The 21,425-nt window shown below is 42.0% G+C and overlaps 1 protein-coding gene across 1 annotated transcript; it reads left to right on the top strand.

The window, feature by feature from the left end:
- The first annotated feature begins 3,594 nt into the window (after positions 1–3,594).
- Positions 3,595–17,456, top strand: LOC115114124 (discoidin domain-containing receptor 2-like). The gene is given in 18 exon segments (XM_029642125.2): positions 3,595–3,751; positions 5,850–5,944; positions 7,763–7,865; positions 8,143–8,386; positions 8,756–8,903; positions 9,258–9,369; positions 9,848–10,031; positions 10,420–10,663; positions 10,860–10,888; positions 10,891–10,927; positions 11,386–11,522; positions 11,981–12,188; positions 12,460–12,686; positions 12,860–13,014; positions 14,012–14,212; positions 14,512–14,746; positions 14,864–15,013; positions 16,411–17,456. Coding segments are annotated over 17 exon segments (2,622 nt in total). The 5' UTR covers positions 3,595–3,751; positions 5,850–5,871; the 3' UTR covers positions 16,546–17,456.
- The last annotated feature ends 3,969 nt before the right edge of the window (positions 17,457–21,425 follow it).

Genomic DNA, 21,425 nt, shown 5'->3' with positions numbered 1-21,425 from the left:
CCCGGCGCGCATCCTCTTTGTGTTGCCGTAATAACCACAAAAAAATCCAGGCCTTTTGCAGCCAGTGGCAGTTGTGCCCTTGGGCTGAATAGAATCATTGAAATTCCCCTCTAACTGCGTGCTGTGTGCTGTGAAGCACCCCTCACTCACGTGGCTCTCCGTCACGTGATTGGGTCTTTCTCACAGGCTACAAGTGAAGACAAACACATCGGGACGCATATTGAAGATATTGGAAGAACTGTCCACATTTACTTTTCGTCAGCCAACAAGATGAGTAGGCCTAACGAACATCAAAATCACTAGCCTATGTAAATCTACCCTCCCCCATGATACAAAAGTCAACCTATTATTTTCTGTGCGAGAAATAAATATTCCAAACAAAATCTGGGACAGTTGTGGGATTCAATAGATCCCAAATTAATACAACTACTAGCATCAAAAACCTTTTTTACGCAATGAGACTGACACAACAGATCAAAACGTTTAGCTTAAATGGTTGCTAAACTATTAGGCTTTTTCTTCACCTTATAAGCACAACAATGTGCACACGGCAGTAGGCTATAAGCGCGAATGTTCCATTAGCGGGAAAACACCATTATCAAAAGGGACCGCAAATGCGATTATGCATGTAATGATTTTATTATAGTTGCATTTTTATGGTGAAAATGAACTTCCCCAAACTTAAAACTCACACACTGTGTATGTATGACAGTTAGACTCTACACCCATTGTAAAGCGGATTCATGTGCTTCATTTGAATAGGTTATTTGGCCACTTTAGTTCTGATACAAACCTTATCAAAACATATAGGCCTATGGGCTAGGCTACATGAGGTGTGGGACTAAGATTTGAAAAATTAGCTCAATAAAGGTATGCATTGTTTCTTGCCTTACACAAGGCATCATTCACAAGTAATAATATATCATTCACAAGTGATAGGCTAATATTGTCACCCATCAGACTATTCTTGATTTAATCGTGCCTTTACATATGCTAAATAATATTTGTGAAATTTGTTAAGGATTTAGAATGGACCATTAACATGCACCTGTCTCGATACAGGTGCAGGGGGGAATACATGTAATCTATGCACTTGGAGGACACTTTCCCCGTGGTTCATGTTCATGCCAGCCAGGTAGGCTATACTCCTGTTGTAAAGACAAGCAATGTGCTTAATATTAGGAAAGTTGAGATATAAATATATTAGGCCTAGCCTATAGAAAGCTGATGGGATCCTCCTCTTTTTAAAAGGATTGGCATTCCGTCAATGGAACAGTTGTAAATCTTGCAGCGCGTTATATCAAGATCGCAGATTTTAGAGTAACAACAAATGTCGGTACATAGAAGTGTCTTATATCGGCTGAAAGGTTCAATTCTTGTTAATATAACTGCACTGTCCTATTTACAGTAGCTATTACTGCGAAAAAATGCCATGCTATTGTTTGAGGAGAGCTCCTAAAAACAAAACACTTTTTTCAACGCAATAGGTTTGATAAATTCAACTCTGAAGGTGAAATGTGTACTTACATTCTGGAATCTTGCTCTGATTTATCATCCAAAAGGTCCCAGAGATAACATGAAGTGTTGTTTTATTAGATAAAATCATTTTTCATATCCTGAATAGGTCCATATATCACGCACAATCAATTTCGTATTTCCACTCGTTCAATTTGCAAACCAAGGAATCGGTGAAAATCTCACCCTAAACGTTGTTTGAACGAGTCAAATCACATTCGTATCTGCTCCTCCGAGATCCCAGAAGGTAACAAGACTTCACTATTTCATTAGGGCTGTTGTATATCCTATAGGACACCCTATTTGTTCAGAGAGCGAAGCCTTCATGGCACGTCGATGACGCGGGCGGCCATCTCTTGAACGACTGTATCTTTGTCAACTGAGCATTAATCAGGGTCAAACAAAGCTAGCTAGATAGCGAATTAGCTGGGCTTTACGGGAGTATCCGGAAACCATATATATGTCGTAAAATGTAGCTTCTAACAACAGCATGCCTTTTCATTTTGGACAAAAAATGATAAGGATATTCAGAGTTATGAAGTTATGAAAACTGGTTGTTTTGCAAATGTTGAACTTATAATATGGCTACTAATACTTGGAAAGCTAAATCAAAGTCAAAGTATACAAATTTGACGATATTCTTGCAGAAAAATGGAATATGAATGCAAATGTCTGCTTCACGGTTTGCCTAAATGTACCTGGGGACTTCACACTAAAAGTATTGTTGTCCACACATTTTTCAAGTTATCCATCTGAAACCTTGCACATACACTGCTGCCATGTTTTGGACACTATCGGAATTACAACCAGAGTGATGGGCTACAACTATGACCTTTCTCTTGCATTTCAAAGATGGTGGTTGAAAAAGACTGGTTGGTTTTTTCTTTGTATTTTCTTCTACCAAATCTATTGTGTTATATTATCCTACAATTCACATTTCCACAAACTTCAAAATGTTTCCTTTCAAATGGTACCAAGAATATGCACATCCTTGCTTCAGTGCCTGAGCTACAGGCAGTTCCATTTGGGTATGTCATTTAGGCGAAAATTGAAAAAAGGGGGCTATCCCTAAGATTAATAGAAGCCATCACTCTGTTTTCTCATGATATTGCTTAGCCTATAGAAGTGTTGTGCAACATGAGCTCATGGGCTCTCATTAACTTGATTTTCGATTACATTTGCATTGATTTCAGAGTGACAATAGAGTGCTGAGTTCCAGGCATTTAGCAAGTTTGGTAGCCTACGAATTACCATCAGCAGCATCAGAGCTTGGGGAAGCTTAATTACCGTGACTAAACGGTCAAGAAAAATTTGACTGCCTTCATGCCTCTTGACCGCTGGTGTGGCGGTAATACAATCACCGTAACAGCCCTAGGTGCAATTCAATATTAGGAAGGTGTTCTTAATGTTTTGTACACTCAGTGTATTTAATATATATATATTTTTTTTTTGTGGTTGAGGGGTCACCTAGCGGTCAGGGGCCCTAAGCGACCACTTATGTCAATTATGACTGGAGCCGTCCCTGCTGCCCTCTCATGGTAAACTCCAAAACTGAGGTGTGGCAGTTCCAGGTCAGTCTCAATCCATGCTAAATTGGCATGAGCTGGACACAAAAGAACCACTGTTGAAAAACTGGTGAGATCCACTCACTGCTGTAAGTAAACAAAGAGTGGACATTACTTTTTTCATACAGTTGAAAAAAAGATCAATAACACTTCAATAAGTAACAGAAAAGGATCATCCAAGTTCAGTCAGACATGATTTGACTTCTCTGTCCAGCAATGTTTCTTTTTTGGCCTACATTCTGCATGATACTTTTAGAAGCCCTATAAAACCCCATCACACCCACAGTAATGAACAGGTTTCCACAGGATGAATGTAAACTCGGGTCCTTCTTCAGTAGCACTTGGCTGCTCAACAGAAGCCTGCTCTAAACTAGCTCCCTTACAGCTCTCCAGGCCATAATTGAAACCTTATGTGCATCAGGTGGAATTCTGGGGCTTTTTGGCATCACACCAAAGAATCCCAGAGTGTGTTATTTTTATTTCATTTTTTCCCTCATTTCTCTTTCCTCTAGTGGGAGAGCTTGCTTTTACATCAGCCCTTTTCCTCCTTCTTCCCCAGAAAGTCCCGGGAAGAAAGTATATTACAGTGTAATAGACTTTTGAATTTTATCCAGTCGATTATGGAATAATATTCCCCTGGACTACTAAGGATTTTGGGAAGGCAGTGAAAAGTAAGTGTGGTCATTATTCTCCTCCGATTACTCTTACTTTTATAGAACGTCATTTGGCATTGCATTTTGACACTGCTAGTAGCCACGTTTCGGTGACAGCTATGGGTGTATTTGTCATCAATGGAATTGAAAGCTGAGAAACGTTGAGCTGGTACCTCCCAATCTTGATTGACATGTAAATATAAATAAGTTGTTTAACAAAAATAAGTTATTTTCCTTCAGATAATAGTTCACTATTTTGTCGTTATTTTATTCGCTTGAGGAAAAAGTGGAATTCCATTCTCTTCTAATGATTGACTTTATTTGAATGTTTATGTTCATTTTGATACTTTATTTGAATACACTAGTCACCTGACCTGCCAGTGTCAGTATTGACATGTAAGTGACACATGGACATTAACATTATTAGTATATTAACCATGGTGGATATGACCTAAATGCTGAGGTTATTTTTCGAATCACACATTATTATAACTAGGGCCCAGAGTTTTCTGACCTGACCAGAGGAAAACTCCTGACCCTACACATACACACACCCAACTGAGGCAGAGAGCAGTCCGAGTTTAGCATGATGAAATAGGCCTAACGCAGGACAGGACCACACAAAAGCACAAAGGCAGCACTTTACAGCAAGGATCCGTGGGCATCAGATTAGCGTCCATGTGAATTCACCAACTCACCAGGGCTACACAGAACCACACAGTCAGTACTTTTCCCCCCCACTCACATTTTTGGGGTAAACTCACCACATAAATTACTGAAAGTACAGGAGGGTAGCCATGTAGAGCATATTTGTGCAGTAGACATATTTCACCGAGACATTTACAGGCTTTTTAAAAGATAAATAAGCATTGGGGACTTATACTGCATGTACTGTGGATGGAGGGGTAGTCAATTACCTGAGTAGACCATACAAGGGGGTCTCTGTGTATGTCTGCCGCTGGTTGGAACCAATGGCTTAGATAGGTGCATAATCTTAGAATGTGTTTAGGGGGTCTTCTTTGTATACTGTATGCGTTGTTTGGTTGAGGTCCATTCCATTTCAACTCCATAAAGAGTGAATTGAAAATACTAATGGCGAATGGATTCCTGTTTTCATTCCTTGAATTGAATTTCAATTCATATCCTGAATTGACTAGATTGATATGGAATTGAGCCTGATGTGGAATTGACCCTGATGCATTGGATCAATCGATAAATGGTCAATCTTCATCATTATACCGAAGGGACATTTTGTTCTTGGCAGGGGACATTAAACTGGTCAAATATATGAATCATAAATTAAGAGTTTATTTTCCAAAACGCTATATCCACCAATTTTTCACATTTGTGTTTTTTTCATCAGAAGTGATTGCTTGTGGGTTAAACACACCTTCATGTGTGTTTAAAAAAATGACTGGTCTCCGATTTTAATTCACAGATGTGTAGGATATATTTTTTATTTTTGCTAAACTCTATAGCCTATATCCATTGTTTAGCTGGAATGGAATGTTCGCATCCTGTATATTTGAATGTTATATGTGGTTGTCTCACGTTAAGATGAATGCACTTACTGTAATTTGCTCTGGATAAGAGCATCTGCTAAATTACAAAAATGTCAAATGTAAATGTTGTACATACAGATCTCATATTACTGTCTTAAATTATATATATATATAATATTGATGTCACAAATGTATCATTTGTACAGTTCTTTATGTAGTTATTTGTTACATTTGACTGTGTAAAACGTAGCAGTATTACCTATTGCTCTTAGAGTGAGGCGGATATATAGCATTTAGCAAAAACCATGATCATTTGTCTCTGAAATGAAACCATCAAGTGATATATTTTAAACAAGTACATCTCCGTCATTGAATACCTCCATGCCTTTATTAGATGGTGGGGAAAAAGCCACCATTCTCTTTCATAATTTCTTCCAACAATAAAAGCTAATTTACCAACATTTCTATTTATATAGAGAAAAAAGTTGAGATTAGAGAGAAGGCTAGCATTGACCAACGGATGGTGCAAGTACAACCCCTACGTACGTATCATTACATACATATTGTGGTTGCTGTTGTTGTTGTTATACTGAACTTGTGAAACATTCTGTCAGGTGTTCAGCTCCTGCCTCTGAGATGAAGGCTCTACAGATAAGACATTGTCTCCTGCTATTCCTCCTCACTACTGTAAGGACCCAAGTCAACCCAGGTACTGTACATGGAAGTCAACTCATAGCCTTTTCACACTATCAGAGCTGCACTGTGCTGGCTTAGATGCCCTCTCCAGCATGGTCCCAGTAACTACAGTGGATGTGTAACCGAGGCCAAGACAGTGCAGCTTGATTTGGTTGACTCAGTATATCTGAAAAGGATGTTAAGTGTTTGTTTACTCATTTTAAGATGTTACATGTTCATGTCACGTCTCTGCATTTTCGAAAGCCTTTCTTTATACAGTACATACGTCTAACTGAAGGGGATATTACCTCATTGTAGTCAAGTCAAGGTGTTGACATGATGGAGATACTAGCACGCTGTAATAGCTAGGTGGGCTGGTTAGGTCATCACCGTCAAGGTGTGCGTGTGTAAGTGCGCGCGTGTGGGGTTTAGCCATTGGTAGATTGGTCAGACAGCAAATATGTGAGAACAGGCAAACCATTCACAGGCTGGGGGCATTCAGGAAATGTCTGAAAAGCTGTAGGGGCAGGAGAAAAGAGGCTGATGGAGAAAAAGGCTGCTGGAGGTATGGAGTGAGCTTCTGGTGTGTGTGCGTGCGTGTGTGTGTGTGTTCGTACGTCTGTGTCAGTGCTAAGGAGCAGGGTGACAGGAGAGGCACTCATTCATAACCTACCTCTCCTGGACTTTTCCACTTGAAATAGTTTCACTGTATGAAGCAGATTTTGTCCACAAGCTCTCAAAGTCTATTTCTATGTTTCAGTGTTACTTTGAGTTGTAAGCAGATCCAGAATGAAGGGTAATAGGCAGGTACAGTAACAGTAGAACAGAGTTAACAGTTATGCACAATAAGTTAACTACATCTACCTACATGTACATATTACCTCAATTACCTCGACTCACCGGTGCCCCCGCACATTGACTCTGTACCGGTACCTCCTGTATATAGCCTCACTATTGTTATTTTTAATGCTACTCTTTAATTATTTGTTACTTTTATTTTGGGGCATTTTATTTTTTTTACTTAACACTTAATTTTCTTAAAACGCCATTGTTGGTTAAGGGTTTGTAAATAAGCATTTCACTGTAAGGTCTACTACACCTGTTGTATTCATGCGCATGTGACAAATAAAATGTGATTTGATTTGATCACTGACACAGTAGACGAAGAAGCTATTTGTTCTCACACACACACACACGCACACACAAACACACACACACACACAGACACACACACACGCACCTCAATCGCTGTTTTAACAGCTCATGGTTTTTCTCTTTCTTGCTATAATAAATGTTGTTTTAAACCACCGTAATAATATCTTGAGCAATTCGAGTTTTACATTTTTGGAGGGGTTTTGTTTCCAATGGTTACAGCACTAAGTCTAAAACTGTCTGTGACTTTGGCTCTGGTACAAAAGATAGAAAAAGAGATGCAAAATAAAGAGGAGGAAAACTGAAGGGGCCCCTCCCTACTCTTTTTGCTTGGACTGGCACCTACATAGTGATGCCTCTGTTTCAGTGGGGCCTCCCAGGCCTAAAGGAAGAAGCTGGGGGAGGGTTGTGCCCTGTCCACTTCAGTTCTGACTCAAGCCAGATCCTACCAAATGCATGTGCAGTGTGGCACACTCATGGACTTCGGGAATACGTTCCCGTCCATAGATACACACACACACACAAACGCACACACCAAACATCTCAGTGACTTGTTGATGACATGAGTTGAATCTGTTTCATTTGCCATTGTCATAGCTTTTAACTAGGTCCTGGAGTTTTTCCCTGATCAGGCCACATGGTCAGGAAAAAAACACCTGACCCGAAAAACATGCATCTATAACACTGTATCTGCTTTTAGGTGTGTGTCGGTATCCTCTGGGTATGACTGGAGGACAGATTCTTGATGAGGATATCTCTGCTTCTAGTCAGTGGTCAGAGTCTACAGCAGCAAGATATGGCAGGTATGCTATCCACATTGTCACCATATTGTAGATGCCTACACACTCTAAACTCTTTTCCGTCAGGTAATCAGAGTACTGACTGTACTGTCTGAGTGAAGGCAAGACTGACTGCCTTATTGCCCTTCACCAATCCAACCTTGTCAGATCAGTGATTCCTTAAAATAAGGGAGGAAGGCATTTTTATTATTCAATTGACTAAATATTATAATCCCTTCTAATATGCAATTCCCTTCTACTCCTACTGCCTCCTCCCTTCCTTCCCCCCTCTCCTCCTCAGATTGGACTTTGACGATGGAGATGGTGACGGGGCATGGTGCCCCAACATCATGGCAGAGACGGACGCAGGCGGCCCGAAGGATTTCCTCCAGGTGGACCTGCGTTCGCTGCACTTCATCACGCTCGTGGGCACCCAGGGTCGCCACGCCGACGGCATGGGCAATGAGTTTGCCCAGCGCTACCGCATCAAGTACAGCCGTGACGGCAGCCGCTGGGTGGCCTGGCACGACAGGAAAGGCAGGCAGGTGAGCAGATGCAAACTAGTGTCCATACTACCAGAATCCATTCTGACATCTGCTTTCAATGTTTTTCCAATGTTGATTCAATGTCCTTTCGCTCTCAGGGCTGGGTTCAAAGAGTATGAATTTTCTTTCAAATACTTTGAGTGTTTGATTGAGCCAGCCTGGAGTGCCAGTTTGGGCCCAACTGTTGGGCTGGGTTTTCACTTTTGGGACTACTCCATTGGTTGCACAATCTTGCTTTGATTGGCTTTGTGATTGGTGTGACTTTCTATAACTTCCATTCTTGTCTGGCTGTGTTTGTTGGCATTCGATGTTTAGTGACTGTAGTTTTTGGATGAGGATGATGATGCTCTTTCCTGTTCCTGTCTGCAGGTGATTGAGGGGAACATGAATGCCTATGATGTGGTGTTGAAGGACCTAGAGCCACCCATCATTGCCCACTTCGTACGCTTCATGCCAATCACAGACCACTCCATGATTGTGTGCATGAGGGTAGAGCTCTATGGCTGTGAATGGCTAGGTCAGACACACTACAGTACATCCTATATCTAATCTCATCCTATCCTATCCTATATCTAATCCCATCCTATCCTACAGCATATATTTAATCCCATATCCTATATCTAATCCCATCCTATCCTGTATCTAATCCCATTTTATCCTACATCCTATATCTAATCCCATTCTATCCTACATCCTATATCTAATCCCATCCTACATCCTTTCCGTATATGAAACTGAAAGAAAAGAGAATAGCCTAGATGCTCCCAGAGTTGGAATGTAAAGCAAAATTTAGACCAGGCGGATGTAAAACGGCCACTGTCATTGATTGTGACCTTTCCTTTGACCTGTCCCTGGCTGTGTGTTATTGCAGATGGCCTGGTGTCCTACAGTGCTCCGGCCGGCCAGGAGATGACCTACAGAGGCCTGGACGTCCACCTCAATGACTCGGTCTACGATGGATCCATGGGTCTACAGTCAGTTGGGTTTGTTTTAGTATATTTGTACTTCAACAGTGGCATTTTCTAAGTACAAAACTGTTAAGAAGCGTTAAATGGTCCACATCCTAAGTGACTCTGACCCGAAGGTACTATTTAACAAAGTTGTGAGCCATTCTTGACCCATGTGAGGATTCTGTGGACAACTCTTGTCACACTACTGAGCTAAGCGGAGCCAAGCTGTCCTGCCCTGGCCTGGTTTTGTATCCACCATAGTTTTTGGAACCGTGCAGAAAAGAACCATGTGAAAGGAAATGATCTAAGCCAGCACAATACGGTTCGGGTCAGTATGATAGTGTGAAATGATGACGTGCAAGACACAAGTGGATTCAACACAGGCATGATAGCAACAAAGACCTCCTTTTTTCCTTTCTCTCCTCGGTATGAGTTAGGGATTAAGTGCCATGATACAAGGGCAAAACCGTAGTGGATGGGAGTAACGGTCCTTTCTCCTTTCTCCCCCCAGTATGGAGGAAGGCCTGGGCCAGCTGACTGACGGGACGTGGGGTCTTGATGACTTCCTCCACAGTCACGTGTACGGCGTGTGGCCCGGATACGATTATGTGGGTTGGACCAATGAGAGCTTCCCTAAGGGCTACGTGGAGATGACTTTCGAATTTGACCGCGTACGCAACTTCACCTCGATGAAGGTGAGAGGTCAACTTGTACAAAAGGAGGTGGAGAAAGGATGTGGTTTTATCATGTTCCCAACGGGAAAAACTGGGCAAAACGGGTTGAAATTCTGGTTTTGTTGATGTAATTTCAGACCGACCATAACCTTGTGTCATTGGTCCACTCAGTAGGTGTGCAAAAGATACTGTATTCAGGCATATGTGGAGGTCTGTTTTGTCCTTCAAGAGTGGCTAAATATTTAGGCATATGTCCAACAACTTTAGCCTCCAATTGTTTCGTCATTGGCTGAATAGCACCTGGACATCTAATTTGTACTTCAAACCATGCAGTGACAGACAGTATACCACAGTACGTACACTCTACACTCGAGTGTTATAGTTGATAGTTTTCCTCCTCTCTCCGTAGGTGCACTGCAATAACATGTTCAGCCGCGGCGTGAGAATGTTTCGGCAGGCCTCGTGTTACTTCCGTACGTCCGAGTTGGACTGGGAGTCCCAGCCAGTGTCCTTACGTCTCCCGGTGGACCAGGTCAGCCAGAGTGCCCGGTTCATCACCGTGCCCCTGGGGGACCGCATGGCCAGTGCCATCAAGTGCCGCTTTGCCTTCAACGAGGCTTGGATGATGATCAGCGAGGTGGCCTTCCAGTCAGGTGAGACTTGAGTTGCCTGGGTCATGTTCAGTAGGGCTCACTGTAACTAAACATTTTTGTAACAGGGAACGAAAAACATATTGTGTTTTAGTTCAGGTGGTGTCTCTCCCCGTTCCACTCTGTTTCAGAATAGATGATGATATTTCTCCTTTCTCCCTCTCTATCTCTCTCGCCCCCCCCCCCCCCCCTCTTTCAGCGGGGACAGCAGTTTATAACACATCTCCGACTCCCGCAAACGTGGCCACCCGACAAATGTTATTCCAGGTTAGCTCCAGCTACGTTCTTACCTGTTTTGTCTTCGCCAACCCTGTCTCCTTTTTGCATTCAATAGTGCCCTCTGCTGCCTGTTCTTAAAATACTGTTGCATATGACGAATAGAGGTTAGTTACTGTGCAATATGATGGGAAATTACAACAGCATTGATGAATGATAAATACAACACTTACTGAGGATGACATTATAATTATTATTTTTTTTTAATGAAAAGCTTACATGTGATGTGAGCACTAAACGTCTTGATGACCACCCTTTCTTGTAATAAATATTATAATGCCATAAAATGTTTCAAGCTGTCAAATCTTTGTATCCTCAACTCCTTCAGTGAGGGATCTTGGATTCTTCGCTCCAATGCGCTTTGACAGGGAGGTAAGGAATTGAGCAAACAAGGACGGAGGAAGCAACGAAGCTCTCTGTTAAATATTTTATACCTTCTGGTACATTAGGAGATGACCCCATCCACAAAGTGGATGAAAGCAACACCCGGATCCTGATTGGCTGCCTGGTGGCCATCATCGTCATCCTTTTGGCCATCATAGTCATCATTCTGTGGCGCCAGGTCTGGCAGAAGATGCTAGAGAAGGTATGTAACAGATTTTTATTCTCTGAGGTGTTTTCAGAGCGGAAATCATTAGGGTTGATCTAATAGCTACGAGGAAACTTCTCTGTCTTGTTATAAAATAAATACTGCTGCCGGGCTAAAAAAGGAAGTCAGAAACTAAGACTGCAAATGACACTGATCAAAGTTGTTGATTGAAGTTTTTAAACGTTTTTTTTTACCTCAAGTGTTTCTTATTAGCTGTAATGTATCCCCGAACATCGATTTGCATGGCCTCTCAGCTAAACTTAAACACAAGATTACAACATCTGTCAATGTTTGACTTGGTGCCAACCACAGTGTTAGAAAAGCTAGAAGATGCACCTCTTATCTTTGCCATTGATTGCTTCCGTTGTCCCGAGAGCGCCCTCTACCTTTTCTCTCTGGTGCCACCAAACATTACAACACACACAGCTTATAACAGTAACTACCCTTCCCTCCAGGCTTCGCGGCGTATGCTAGACGACGAGCTGTCGGCCCGTCTGGCCGTCCAAACCCAGGCCTTCTCTTTCCACCACTCGTCCCAGTCCAGCGGGGAAGGCTCCAACTCCACCTACGAGAGGATCTTCCCCCTCTGCTCCTCTGACTACCAGGAGCCCTCCCGCCTCATCCGCAAGCTGCCCGAGTTCGCCCAGTCCACTGAGGAGCTGGGTGAGTGGATTCAAGGGAAAGTACAATCCAAAATCAAAGTTTAACAGTTAGACTAACTTTTGAGGTGTGAAAATATGACAAAAAATATGACAAATGTCCTTTCAAGCTAGTGTTTCTCATATGGTGGGTATAGTGATCCCTAGTTACTTTTGGGTTGTGGCTAGAAATATCAGTATTGTTAACTTGGAAGGTCACAAGAACATTTCAATGGTCTTGATCAGGTCACATCTTACTGAAGTGTGAAACTTATGCTCTATGTACTTCACCGCAGGGACTAGCTCCTCCTCCAGACCACCCCAGGCCTGTGGATCAGACGGGGCTCCCCACTATGCCGAGGCAGACATTGTGAGCCTGCAGGAGGGGACTACGGGCAGCAACACCTACTCCATCACGGCCGTCAACATGAGTCTGCTCTCTGGGAAGGACACGGCCATGAGGGAGTTCCCCAGGGACAAGCTCACCTTTAAGGAGAAACTGGGAGAGGGACAGTTTGGAGAGGTATGGAATAAAACTGGCGAGAGTGTGTGTGTGTGTGTGTGTGTGTGTGTGTGTGCGTGCATGCGTGCAAACATGCAGGAAAGCAATTTTAAAAAACTAAAGTCAGATGACTCTTGCTTTCTTGCTAGACAGATGAAACATCAATAGTAAAATGCCGTTGTTTCTTCTCACAGGTGCACCTGTGTGAGGCCGAGGGCATGCAGGACATTGTGGAAAAGGATCTGTCTGAAGAGGTCAATGACCGCTCAAATGAGGTAGAGGGCAGCGATGACACACCTATTCTGGTGGCTGTGAAGACACTGAGGGAGGATGCCAACAAGAACGCAAGGTGAGAGCACTGGATCTGGAACTGTTTCCTTGACAACTGTACTGTCCTAAGTACAAGAGCCACATGATTTACAGTATGGAAAATTACTTTTGTGATCCGAATGACTACAATGCTTGTTCTTGCCTCATCTTTCACTTTGTGTTCTTGGTGTCTTGCCATTGGCCAGTTGTAACAGAGAATGTGTTCACAATAATCTACCAAGTAAGACTAGGTAAGTTGACCAATCAACAAACGGAAAGAGCACTGCATTTTCCCTATTTTGCCAGGTGTCACATCGGTTACCATGCGTTGTAACAGGAATTACTTTTTGAAAGTGAAACTACATGGTGTGACAAGGTAAAGTGTGACAGGCAGGTGTCAGAGCCGTTATCTTATGTCACACCAATGACTTCCTGAAGGAGAAACTATCTGTGCAACTCAATGTAAAGTGTGACTAGCACTCTATCTCTCTACAGCACCTGCTGTCTCGACCTCTGAATGGTCTGCTATGAAAAACCAACTGACATTTACTCCTGAGGTACTGACCTGTTGCACCATCTACAACCACTGTGATTATTATTTGACCCTGCTAGTCATCTATGAACGTTTGAACACCTTGAAGAACAATCTGACCTTAATGGCCATGTACTCTTATAATCTCCACCCGGCACAGCCAGAAGAGGACTGGCCACCACTCAGAGCCTGGTTCCTCTCTAGGTTTCTTCCTAGGTTCCTGCATTTCTAGGGAGTTTTTCCTAGCCACCGTGCTTCTACATCTGCATTGCTTGCCGTTTGGGGTTTTAGGCTGGGTTTCTGTACAGCACTTTGTGACATCTGCTGATGTAGAAAAGAGCTTTAGAAATACATTTGATTGATTGGTTTGCTAGCAGGTGTCTGTTATTGTCCAGTGTTAGTTACAAGAATGGCTTATTGAAGGAGAAACTGCATGGTATGTTTGTGCAACTTAATGTAAAGTGTGACTGGAATACGTCATAGCCGTTACCACCTCGTGTTACAGGAATGACTTCCTGAAGGAGATCAGGATCATGTCTCGGCTGAGGGACCCTAACATCGTCAGCCTGCTGGCAGTGTGTGTGGAGAGCGACCCCCTCTGCATGATCACGGAGTACATGGAAAATGGAGACCTTAACCAGTTCTTGTCCAGCCATCAATTGGACGAGGTGGAGGAGATACAATCTAGTGACAAAGCCACGGTCAGGTACGTTACATCTGCATAATTGTACTAGATAATGACATCCCCGATTAGGGTTATTATGAAAGGTGATACTGTAATCATAATAATAATTCATTTTCTTACTTTTTATTTATCAAGTCAATTTTTTCATCCATATAGTTCATAACAGTATGCGGAAACCGATGCAATAGCGCAATATTAAAAAGTTTGTCATGCACTTTAAAAGGAGCAAAAATGTTACATACTATTGCCCTCTCTTTGTCATTATATATATATACAAGTTCAGAGTTCAATTACTTTTCAATACTCTCATATCATCTTAGCTATAGCAACCTGATGAGCATGGCTACACAGGTAGCCTCTGGAATGAAGTACCTGTCCTCTCTCAACTTTGTCCACCGCGACCTGGCCACGCGCAACTGTCTGGTGGGCAAGAACTACACCATCAAGATCGCTGACTTCGGCATGAGCCGGAACCTGTATCGCGGTGACTACTACCGTATCCAGGGGCGGGCCGTTCTTCCTATTCGCTGGATGTCATGGGAGAGCATCCTATTGGTGAGGAGTTTTGGAGAGAGCTGATATTAGCTGGTAATGTTCTGTCGCATGTAGTTTTCAACCAAACATGTTTCCCTGTGTTTAGATATGAGTCAAATGACTGTGTGCCTCTCCCAGGGTAAGTTCACCATGGCCAGCGACGTGTGGGCTTTTGGTGTGACTCTGTGGGAGATTCTGACCCTGTGTGAAGAGCAACCCTACTCGCAGTTTTCCGACGAGCAGGTCATCGAGAACACCGGCGAGTTCTTCAGGGACCAGGGCAAGCAGGTGACTACACACTAGTGTATTTACTACACTCTTAGAAAAAAGAGTTCCAAAAGGGTTATTCGGCTGTCCCCCTAGGAGAGCCCTTTTTGGTTCCAGGTAGAACCCTTTTGGGTTCCATGTAGAACCCGGGTTTTACATGGAACCCAAAAGGGTTCTACCTGGAACCAAAATTGGTTTCCTATGGGGACAGCTAAGAACCCTTTTAGGTTGTAAATAGTACCTTTTGTACCGTGTATGGCTACCACATGTTTACTATGTCGGCATGCAATCAGCACTGTTCTATGGCAGCAATATGTGTACATGCAACAAAACGGGTATAGAACCAGGTTTGTCAGTCTACATGACTAAATATTATTTTTGGTTGCTGCTCAGCTAAATGCACTATCGTGCATACATTTATTTTGTCCCCCTTATGTAACAGTATAAATTTAGACTGTCCCCTCGCCAATACCCAGGTGCGAACCAGGGACCCTCTGCACACATCAACAACTGACTCGTTACCCATCGCTCCACAAAAGCCGCGGGGAACCACTACTTCAAGGTCTCAGAGCAAGTGACATCACCGATCGAAACGCTATTTAGCGCGCACCACCGCTAACTAAGCTAGCCGTTTCACATCCGTTACACCTACACCAAACGCGAACACGACACGCAGGTTAAAATATCAAAACAAACTCTGAACCAATGACAATAATTTGGGGACAGGTCGAAAAGCATTAAACATGTATGGCAATTTATCTAGTTAGCTTGCACTTGATAGCTAATTTGTCCTATTTAGCTAGCTTGCTGTTGCTAGCTAATTTGTCCTGGGATATAAACATTGAGTTGTTATTTTACCCTAAACGCACAAGGTCCTCTACTCCGACAATTAATCCACACATAAAACAGTCAACCGAATCGTTTCTAGTCATCTCTCCTCCTTCCAGGCTTATTCATCTTTGAACTTACATGGTGATTGGCATCTACACTTTCCCAATATTACCACGACAACCAGCAAAACAGTTTGTCTTTCAATCACCCACGTGGGTGTAACCAATGAGGAGATGGCACGTGGGTACCTGCTTCTATAAACCAATGAGGAGATGGGAGAGGCAGGACTTGCAGCGCGTTCTGCGTCAGAAATAGGAATGACTTCTATTTTAGCCATTGGCTTCGCAGACGCTCTTTGTGCGCGCGAGCAGTGTGGGTGCAATAATTGAATAACATGGATTTCTACATTTATTTTGCAATGCTCGCACACGCAACGTGTCCGGTCTGGTCAGCATGTTACAGTTTACTCATTGTTGGGGTTGACAGACATTCACTGTGTGAAATATGTGTGACAAAACATCCCAAATCTGGTCATTTTGTAAAAATGTGTTTTTCCTGTAATTTCCTAAAATGTTGTTTCTTCTCAGGTGTACCTGCCGAGGCCTGCCTGTTGCCCCGATGCGGTCTATAGCAGCCTGATGTTGGGTTGCTGGAGGAGAAATGCCAAACAGAGACCTACTTTTCAGGAGATATACAGCCAGCTTGGGGAGAGCCAGGAATAGCAGCTCATATATAGACCATGATTATATAAAGTGCTCTGGGGTAAAAGTTCCCCTAGGTACAGATCTAGGATCAGCTTCCCCTGCAAAACTAAATGAAGATCAGCGTTTAGGGGCAACTTTATCCTACACTTCACCCTTTTTTGTAACATGGACCAACATCTATGGTCCTTCTACATTTAAGGGACGGCAAAGTATGGTCCTTCCTCCTTTGAGGACCCCATAAATTAGAACTAGCACGTGAGAACTGACTGAAAACTGCATGCAATGTTCTATTCATCTCTCTCTCAGCCTCTTTCTCTCTCAATTTGAGTTGACTCCCTATATCTCTATTCGCCAGAGCCATGTATATTTATATTAACAATGTCTATTGCACACTATGAAAACACCACCTCTCTGTCTCGCTCCATCTCTCTCTCTCTCTCTCTCTCTCTCTCTCTATCACAATCTAGTTTTTAGCGTGTGGGACAGTTCTGTAAAAAATTATTCGTTATGTCTGTGATAATAAAACGTAGGAATGCTGTGTCAGATCGTGCACACCAGGAAATGTAATGTTGTTTATAATCTTCTATTATGAAGATAATAATGTGTAGAAAATCTCCTTTTGGACTCAGATATTCAAGAATTTATCTGTTTGATAGGTTTTTCTTTATTCAGTTGATGTTGTGAAATGTGTTGTATTTTGTCAAAGATAAATAGGTCCTTTGAGTTAAATGTGTGCTTTGAAATAGTGCAACTTCATGCTTAAAACCTGCATTTCTATTGTTCGTGCAAGTTTTATACTCTAATTAGACAGTAGGCCTACTTATGTTTTCAATTAATTTACTGAACATTCTTCAACGTTCAAAACAATTTTAAAAACGACAATAAAATGTTCAAATAAAAAAATATGATGCAGATTATTCCTCTTTCTCTGCCTTAGCAACTCAGTGAGCCTGAAAAAGAAAGACAAAAACCGAAGTAGAAAAAAAACGTAATTCACAACTTTCTTCAACATTCTGTATTGACGGGATGTATTGCTACACTATTTGAGAAATGAAATACAGAGTACAAGTACAACCGAGTGCTTAGTAATGCTTAAAGGCTTCTTCTACTTTCCTCTGCCCTCTCTGTGCTCTCCGGAGTCCCTGGAAGTCCTGCTTCCTCCCACCTGTAGCAGTGGAAAGGCTAGAGGGCGTCATCACTGATAGGAATCTGTAGTTTACCAGGGGCTTCAGCCAGCAGTGTGCAATCCTGAGGGGTCACAGAGCTCACTGGCAGCACTCCTGGGGAGATGGAGGAAACCCCAGATGATGCGTTAGGGAGGTTTAACTCCTTTAGAAGAATTTGCATGGATGCTTTGTCAAGGACCTGGCCAATGATCTAGTTAGCCAGACAGATTATGGAGTCATGTGAAGCACAATATAATAGTCTTGAGGCTGCTTATTGAAGTGAAGCTTGCACTGAGTGATGAATAGCTAATTCATGAATAGCTAATTAGCTAATTTCTGTACAGCACTTTGAGATATCAGCTGATGTACGAAGGGCTATATAAATAAATTTGATTTGATTTGATTTGAATGCAGGGAGCTATCAATGTCATATACTCATCACCCAATGACCTTATTGGTGAGAGAGAAGATGGTGCCATGTTGGACCCCAGATTCTACATGTACCTCTGTCTTAGGGAGGTCCATGGCGGACAGTTTCAGTTGCATTTTGAGAAGTTGGTTCCCACGTGAAACTCATCAAGGTAAGAAACCTTCCAGTTGGAGCGGATCTCAGGTGAGATCCGGTCTGAAAGAAACGTCATGGCAACACAAACAAAAAATCTGGATACGAGAAATGATTTGGGCATTATAAATGGGGTTATTCTCATTCATGGCATGAATTGTTTTACTATCAGATATTATCACTGAAAGATTAGTGGAATCTCGAAAAAAAAGTGTTGAAATACTCCACCGTTCAAATGTTTGGGGTCACTTAGAAATGTCCTTGTTTTTGAAAGAAAATATATTTTTTGTCCATTAAAATAACAAATTGATCTACAGTGTAGATGTTGTTAATTGTTGTAAATTACTATTGTAGCTGGAAACGGATGATTTTTAATGGAATATCTACATAGGTGTACAGAGGCCCATTATCAGAAACCATCACTCCTGTGTTCTAATGGCATGTTGTGTTAGCTAATCCAAGTTTATCATTTTAAAAGTCTAATTGATCATTAGAAAACCCTTTTGCAATTATGTTAGCACAGCTGAAAACTGTTGTCCTGAATAAAGAAGCAATAAAACTGGCCTTCTTTAGACTAGTTGAGTATCTGGAGCATCAGCAATTGTGGGTTCGATTACATGCTCAAAATGGACATAAACAAAGACCTTTCTTCTGAAAGTCATCAGTCTATTCTTATTCTGAGAAATGAAGGCTATTCCATGCGAGAAATGGCCAAGAAACTGAAGATCTCATTCAACGCTGTGTACTACTCCCTTCACAGAACAGCGCAAACTGTCTCCAACCAGAATAGAAAGAGGAGTGGGAGGCCCTGGTGCACAACTGAGCAAGAGGACAAGTACATTAGTGTCTAGTTTGAAAAACAGGTGCCTCACAAGTCCTCAATTGGCAGCTTAATTAAATAGTACCAGCAAAACACCAGTCTCAACGTCAACCATGAGGAGGCGACTCCGGGATGCTGGCCTTCTAGGCAGAGTTCCTCTGTCCAGTGTCTGTGTTCTTTTGCCCTTAATATTTTTGTTTTATTGGCCAGTCTGAGAAATTGCTTTTTCTTTGCTACTCTGTAGCTAATGTAGCTAGCACAACATTCCATTGGAACACAGGAGTGATGATTGATGATAATGGGTCTCTGTATGCCTATGTAGATATTCCATTAAAAATCAGCCGTTTCCAGCTACAATAGTCATTTACAACATTAACAATGTCTACACTGTATTTCTGATCAATTTGATGTTATTTTAAGTGGACAAAAAATGTGCGTTTCTTTCAAAAACAAGGACATTTCTAAGTGGCCCCAAACTTTTGAACGGTAGTATATATCAAGGCTATAACAGCAAATGTAAAATCCAGTGGTATAGTTTACAGCAAACACAGCCAAAAGTTTCCTGGACCAAATTGTTCCACACTTTGATATTTTACATATCCTCTTCATAGGCCTACTCAAATGCTATTTTCTAATTAAATATATTGTTTTTTAGATATATTTCAAATTCAAATGTTCTCCCCTGTCATGAAATCATTCTCCATATTTGAACGTTAACATTTTTGGTGTAAAAGTCGCTGTCTTCGTTGTGTTAGTAAAGAGTTATGTAGACTGCTCTTTACTTAAATGATTCCATTCCTGATTGTGAAGGTCATTGTCACATAATTCTGACCAGAGCCATACAGTACACACTGAGTGTACAAAACATTAGTAACACCTGCTCTTTACATGACATAGACTGACCAGGTGAATGCTATGATCCATTATTGATGTCACCTGTTAAATCCAATTAAATCAGTATAGGTGAAGGGAGGAGACAGGTTAAAGGAGTTTTAAGCCTTGAGACACAGATTGTGTATGTGTGCCATACAGAGGGTGAATGGCCAAGACAAAAGATTGTGCCTTTGAACGTGGTATAGTAGTTGGTGCCAGGCGCACTGGTTTGAGTGTGTCAAGAACTGCAATGCTGCTGAGTTTTTCATACTCAATAGTTTCCAGTGTGTATCAAGAATGGTCCATCACCCACAGGACATTCAGCCAACTTGACACAACTGTGGGAAGCATTGGTGTCAACATGGGCCAGCATCCCTGTGAAAAATCAACAACAAAAAAAAGCTGCAATATTTCTGTTTGTCCCTGAGATACCATGACAACGTAGCCAGTATACACTTCCTCAAGATAGTCGGAATTCATCTAAGGAAAATCTACAAGTCTGTAATGCATTCTGACGTTTTTGCTGAGGTCTTAGTCTCGAAATTTCACATCTCACCAAGATGTGTGGTGCAGTATTTATCAAGTGAAAAAAATTGCATAGAAACTATTGGCTCTCGTTGAATAACAATTAACACTTCATTGAGGAATCCGAGCTCTCAGTTGTTTTGAACGTGCATTCGTTACGTGCTTCAATACCAAAACGAACAAAAACATCACAAAATGTCAACATAAAATATGCGTGAACTGTTTCGACTGGGAAGCATGAGACAGGCTAATGCCACGTTCGCGCGCTAGTCATGACTAGGAAACTTAGAAATGTTCAACTTGCTTACTGGTTGTGGTTATACACCTGCCGCGTTCAGCCAGTTAGCAAGTCTGACATTTCTGAGTGTCCTAGTTCCGACTAGCAGGTGAGCGCAGCATTAATTCTATCCATAGAGTTCGATTGCACAACTATTGGAGGCGTTCATGCTATGAAGAGTAATCTGAAGTTCGGCGTTCCGACTGGGAAGTTTTACTTGAACAACCCTCCAAGTTGTAGGGCGCGTTCAAGCAGATCATTTTTGTCAAGTCTTTGCTACATGAACTTTACAAAAATGTGATCAAAGGTCATGAAGTTTTGACTGCAAGTTTCTGCAGCTGCTCTTCATCGCCTGCATTGTGGGAGGCCCAATTGCCAACCAATCATTCGGGTATTTTTGTTTGAGCCATGCGAATGTGACCAAAGTGCGATTCAGTGGATATATACATATTCATGTAATATTTGAAGCTATCGCTCACTGATTGATTGTACACACACATACTTTCAGTTTGTGAGTGTGTGATATGGGGGTTGGAGACATGTTTATATAAACATTATAAAGTAAAACTTTTATAAACAATGGCAACACTGCCATGTTGATCTGAGCCTTGCTGTTGGAAGACCACATTAGTGTCAGGCTGTCGCAGATACACCTCCCCCGACCTCAGTCCTCAA

This window comes from Oncorhynchus nerka, linkage group LG9b, assembly GCF_034236695.1.
Source record: "Oncorhynchus nerka isolate Pitt River linkage group LG9b, Oner_Uvic_2.0, whole genome shotgun sequence".
NCBI lineage: Eukaryota > Metazoa > Chordata > Actinopteri > Salmoniformes > Salmonidae > Oncorhynchus > Oncorhynchus nerka.
Note: the sequence above shows the minus strand (reverse complement) of the source record. Positions and strands in the feature narration are given on the sequence as shown.